The sequence below is a fragment of the Acanthisitta chloris genome, unplaced genomic scaffold (genome assembly GCF_000695815.1).
Source record: "Acanthisitta chloris isolate BGI_N310 unplaced genomic scaffold, ASM69581v1 scaffold27814, whole genome shotgun sequence".
Taxonomy (NCBI): Eukaryota; Metazoa; Chordata; class Aves; order Passeriformes; family Acanthisittidae; genus Acanthisitta; species Acanthisitta chloris.
Window position 1 is genome coordinate 6,827 of NW_008670232.1, and position 4,129 is coordinate 10,955.

At 58.5% G+C, this 4,129-nt stretch overlaps 1 protein-coding gene across 1 annotated transcript in view; it reads right to left on the bottom strand.

The window, feature by feature from the left end:
* NAGPA (N-acetylglucosamine-1-phosphodiester alpha-N-acetylglucosaminidase) overlaps window positions 1–3,338 on the bottom strand; it is a gene marked incomplete at its 5' end in the record, with an annotated part of 4,424 nt that extends 1,086 nt beyond the window's left edge. The window contains 6 exons of the mRNA XM_009073617.1: window positions 509–637; window positions 950–997; window positions 1,353–1,561; window positions 2,230–2,358; window positions 2,561–2,669; window positions 3,199–3,338. Of these exons, the coding sequence (XP_009071865.1) occupies window positions 509–637; window positions 950–997; window positions 1,353–1,561; window positions 2,230–2,358; window positions 2,561–2,669; window positions 3,199–3,338 (764 nt within the window). The remainder of the gene's footprint in view (window positions 1–508; window positions 638–949; window positions 998–1,352; window positions 1,562–2,229; window positions 2,359–2,560; window positions 2,670–3,198) is intronic.
* Between the last annotated feature and the right edge of the window lie 791 nt (window positions 3,339–4,129).

The window sequence follows — 4,129 nt, forward strand, 5'->3', positions numbered from 1 at the left end:
GCACTCTGCCAGGGGCACAAAGGCTGCTCCAGGCACAGCTCCTCAGGCTGGGCCTGCAGCCCCGATGGCCTGGGCACGCCAGGGCTTTGCTGCTGCCACAGGGAAGGGTCTGAGAACAGGGCTCACGGAATCCCAGGATGGTTTGGGTTGGAAGGGACCTTACTGATCATCTCCTTCCACCCCCTGCCCTGGGCAGGGACACCTCCCCCCAGCCCAGGCTGCTCCAACCCCATCCAACCTGGCCTGGAACACTCCCAGGGATGGAGGAAGGGAAGAGTTGATGGGGCTGGCTGAGTGTTCCCAGTCTGGAACCAAACCTCACTAACAGAGCCAGGCACACAAGGAGTTCACACCCTGCTGTGATTAACTCATTTGCTCATATCCACAGGACCCTGAGTGCCTCAGAGAAGCTGGAGTGGCTCCATGAGGGAGAGCAGCAGCAGCAGCTCCATTAGCATTGGCACGGGGACAGCCAGAGAGGGAAGTGGTGACCCAGAGCAGCCCTTACCATGCTCACAGCTGGTGCCATAGAAGCCAGCAGGGCAGGAACAGGCTCCGTGCACAGGGTCACACGAGCCCCCGTGCTGGCACTGGCACTGTTGGCTGCAAGTCTCCCCGTAGAAACCAGGAGCACAAGCTGCAGGAGACAAGCAGAGATGCCATCAGGGCCCTCAGTGCCCAGGGAGCAATCCCAGCCCATGCTCAGGGTGTGCATGGCTGCTCAGCCACAAGCCAAGTCTGTGCCCTGAACAGGGAGCGAGGGCTTAAGGGCCTCACACCAAACCCATCCCAAGCTGCTCTGGCTGCAACCAAACTCACACTGCCAAAAAGGAGCAGCCCATAGGGAAGTCTTTCCCTTCCCTGCTCCCTCTGGACCGGCACCTGTCAGGAACTGGCTCCCAGCACCCTCTCCCTGGCTGTGGAGAAGCAGAGTGAAGTGAGTATTTACCTTCAGAGCAGTTGCTGCCAGTCCAGCCAGGGGCACAGAGGCATCCAGCTGTGCAAACACATGGGAGCAGGCATTAGGGACAAGAGAGAAATACTTGTCAACAGCAGCGACCGAAATTAGGAGCCTCTGCCTCTTGGTGTGCCCTCTCACCCCTGCCAGGGAACCCCCAGGAGAGGACTCCTGCACTCACACACACCCGCTGCAGCTGCCAAACAGCAGAGTCCCTGGCCAGACACCCAGACTGAGCCTTGCAGGCAGCTAGAGTCAGAGTCAGCCAGGTTGGAAAAGACCTCTGAGACCATCGAGCCCAGCCTATGACCTGACACCACCACCTCAACCAGCCCACGGCCCCGCGTGCCACGCTGCCCAGGTCTGCCTGCCCCAGAGCCACACAGAGACTCACAGCCGGTGCAGACGCCGTGCAGGCTGCAGTTGGCAGGGCCACAGTCCAAGGTGTCGCAGGCAGGGCCTGTCCAGAAGGGCCCAGAGCAGTGGCAGTGCCCGTCCAGGCAGTGCCCGTGCCCGCTGCAGTCAGGGGGCTCACAGGCTGCCTCGTGCACACACAGCACGGTGGACACGCTCCGGGGGCAGCGCCACATGCTGTCGAAGGAGCTGGGCACAGGGGAGAGGTCCCGTGAGGGCTGTGCTGCCCCCAGCCCCGTCCAGAACCCACAAAATACTCGTGCTAAACCCCATCGGATCGGTGTGGCTCCAACACGGATCTGCTCTCAGCAGCCTCAGCTCCCCAGCCCTGGCACTCCACAAGCATTTCCTTGAACGCGGTTTGCTCCGACAGAAGGGATATCATTGCCGTTATGGCAACTGAGTGTCAGACCCCTTCACGTCTCCAGCCAGAAGTGACTGAAAGGCAGGTTTGAAGCAGAGTGCTCCTGGTGTTCCCTCCTGTGAGGCAGAGCAGGGCTGCAAGGCAGGATCTCTCCTCCACAACAATAAGCTGCTGACAGATCTCCCACAAATGTGCTGCTCCGAACCTCCCAGTCTACGAGCTGCTGCCTTATCCCACTCCCACATCAGCCACAGCTTTGCTGCCTGTCTGGAGCCAGCTCAGCTCTAATCCCACATGACTGAGTGGAAAAAATATGGAGTCACTCAATTGCTTTAAATTTCAGAGCTGCTCTGTCCCCCCAGACCAGTCAGCTGCCCGTGCTGTGTTCCCCAGCCACACAGGGCAGTCCCCAGGGGGGCACTGGTGGCTCTGCACACCACCAGGAGCTGCAGGGTCACCAGTGCAGCTTTGGCCATGTGTCACCAGCTCCTACCAGTGCTCGGAGGGGTAGTTTGCCAGGGTCCCGTTCAACACCAGAGTGGCAGAGCCTCCACCGTCCAGGTTGATAGCATTGACCAGTCCCTGCTGCTTCAGGAATTCTGCCATTTCCCACAGGTTGACCCTGCAAAGCAAACAGGTGTTGACCTGACTCCAACGAAGCTGCTCTGGTGGAAGCTCTCCCACCCCAAGCGCCCTGAGTCGCTGCCTGGAGGCTGAGAGACTCTCCTAGCTCTGCTGAGCTCTGTCTCTGCCTTAGAACACATCCCTGGAGGCTGCAATGCCCCTCCAGTTCCAGGAATTGAAGACCTTAGCCAAGACCTTACCCTCTGGATTCTGTCTGTCCGTCCACATGGACCAGGACGAGCTGTCCCTGCCTGTCGTGTCCCACTGCAGTCCTGGCAGAGATGACGTTGATGAACTTGTCGAAGGTTCCTGCGCAGGACAGGGAGTAATTCACACACAGCTGGGGCACAGCTCTTCAGACACGTCTGTCTGCAAAACAGCTCCCAGCCAGGGGCTCATCAGAGCTGAAACAGCACCAGAACAGAACCAGCTTCTTCTTGCTCATCCAAGCCCCCCAGGAAAAATGTTCCAGAATGTCCCTTGCCTGGCACAGGGACAAAGCAGAAGATTCTACAAGCTCTAAACTCCTCTAAGAGGCATCTGCTTTGAGTTTCTCTGGGCAGGTTAGATTAGATATCAGGAAGGAATTGTTCCCTGTGAGGTGCTGAGGCTGCTCCATCCCTGGGAGTGTTCCAGGCCAGGTTGGATGGGGCTGGGAGCAGCCTGGGCTGGTGGGAGGTGTCCCCATGGCAGGGGGGGAACAAGATGAGCTTTAAGGTCCCTTCAACCCAAACCATTCCATGATTCCATGACAGCTGGATTTAAGAGCCCTCCTTCCAGCAGCCCCATGGGAAGGACAGTTCATGGCCAGGCTGAGGTCAGGCTCCACAGCATTTACCTGTGGTTTGAGTGTCACCACACTCAGCCGTGCGACTCTCATTGATGTACACTTCTCCATCTCTCAGGAGCCAAACCACCCCACTCACCAGCTGCACAAAGGGGTTTGCTTGATCCAGGACATCTTCCTCAGACAGGTAACTAGGAAAGAGCACAGCAGTGTGATGTTAAAGCCTCTCCTGCTGCAGCAGGCTCCAGGAGCAGGCTGAAGGGGAGAAGGTGGCAGAGCATCCAAACGCAGAGGCAAGCAGAGTGGCCCTTGTTCTCTGCTCTTCTGCACAAGCCCACAGCTAATGATGGTCCCAGGCCACTGTGCCTGAAACAACTCCTGCCAGCAACGTAGCTGGTGGATCCCAGCCAGAATAATAAGGACAGAAAGCATCTGGCAGAACACGAGGGCAGAGACACTGCCAAATCCTCAGGGGTCTGTGGAAGCAGCTGTAGCATCCTGTGGCCTGTCAGCTTCCATCCTGCACAACCAGCACACCAAACAGCTTTGGGGAAGGCTTGGAGCAGTGTCACACACCCAGGTGGGCAAGAAGGACAACAGCACCTGGTTTGAACCAGCACCAGTGTGACCAGGACAGTGCCTATCCCTCTGTGCTGGCACTGCTGAGGCACCTCCAGTCCTGGGGGCAGTTCTGGGCCCCTCATGGCAAGGACACTGAGGGGCTGGAGAGTGTCCAGGGGAGGGCACAGAGCTGGGGAAGGGACTGGAGCACCAGGAGAGGCTGAGGGAACTGTGGGGGCTCAGTCTGGAGAAAAGGAGCCTCAGGAGGAACCTTCTTACTCTCTCCAACTCCTGCCAGGAGGTGCAGCCAGGTGGGGTCAGATTGGACATTGGAAAATTCCTCGATGGAAAGGGTGGTCAGGCACTGGCACAGCTGCCCAGGGCAGGGCTGGAGTCACCATCCCTGGAGGAGCTCGAAAAA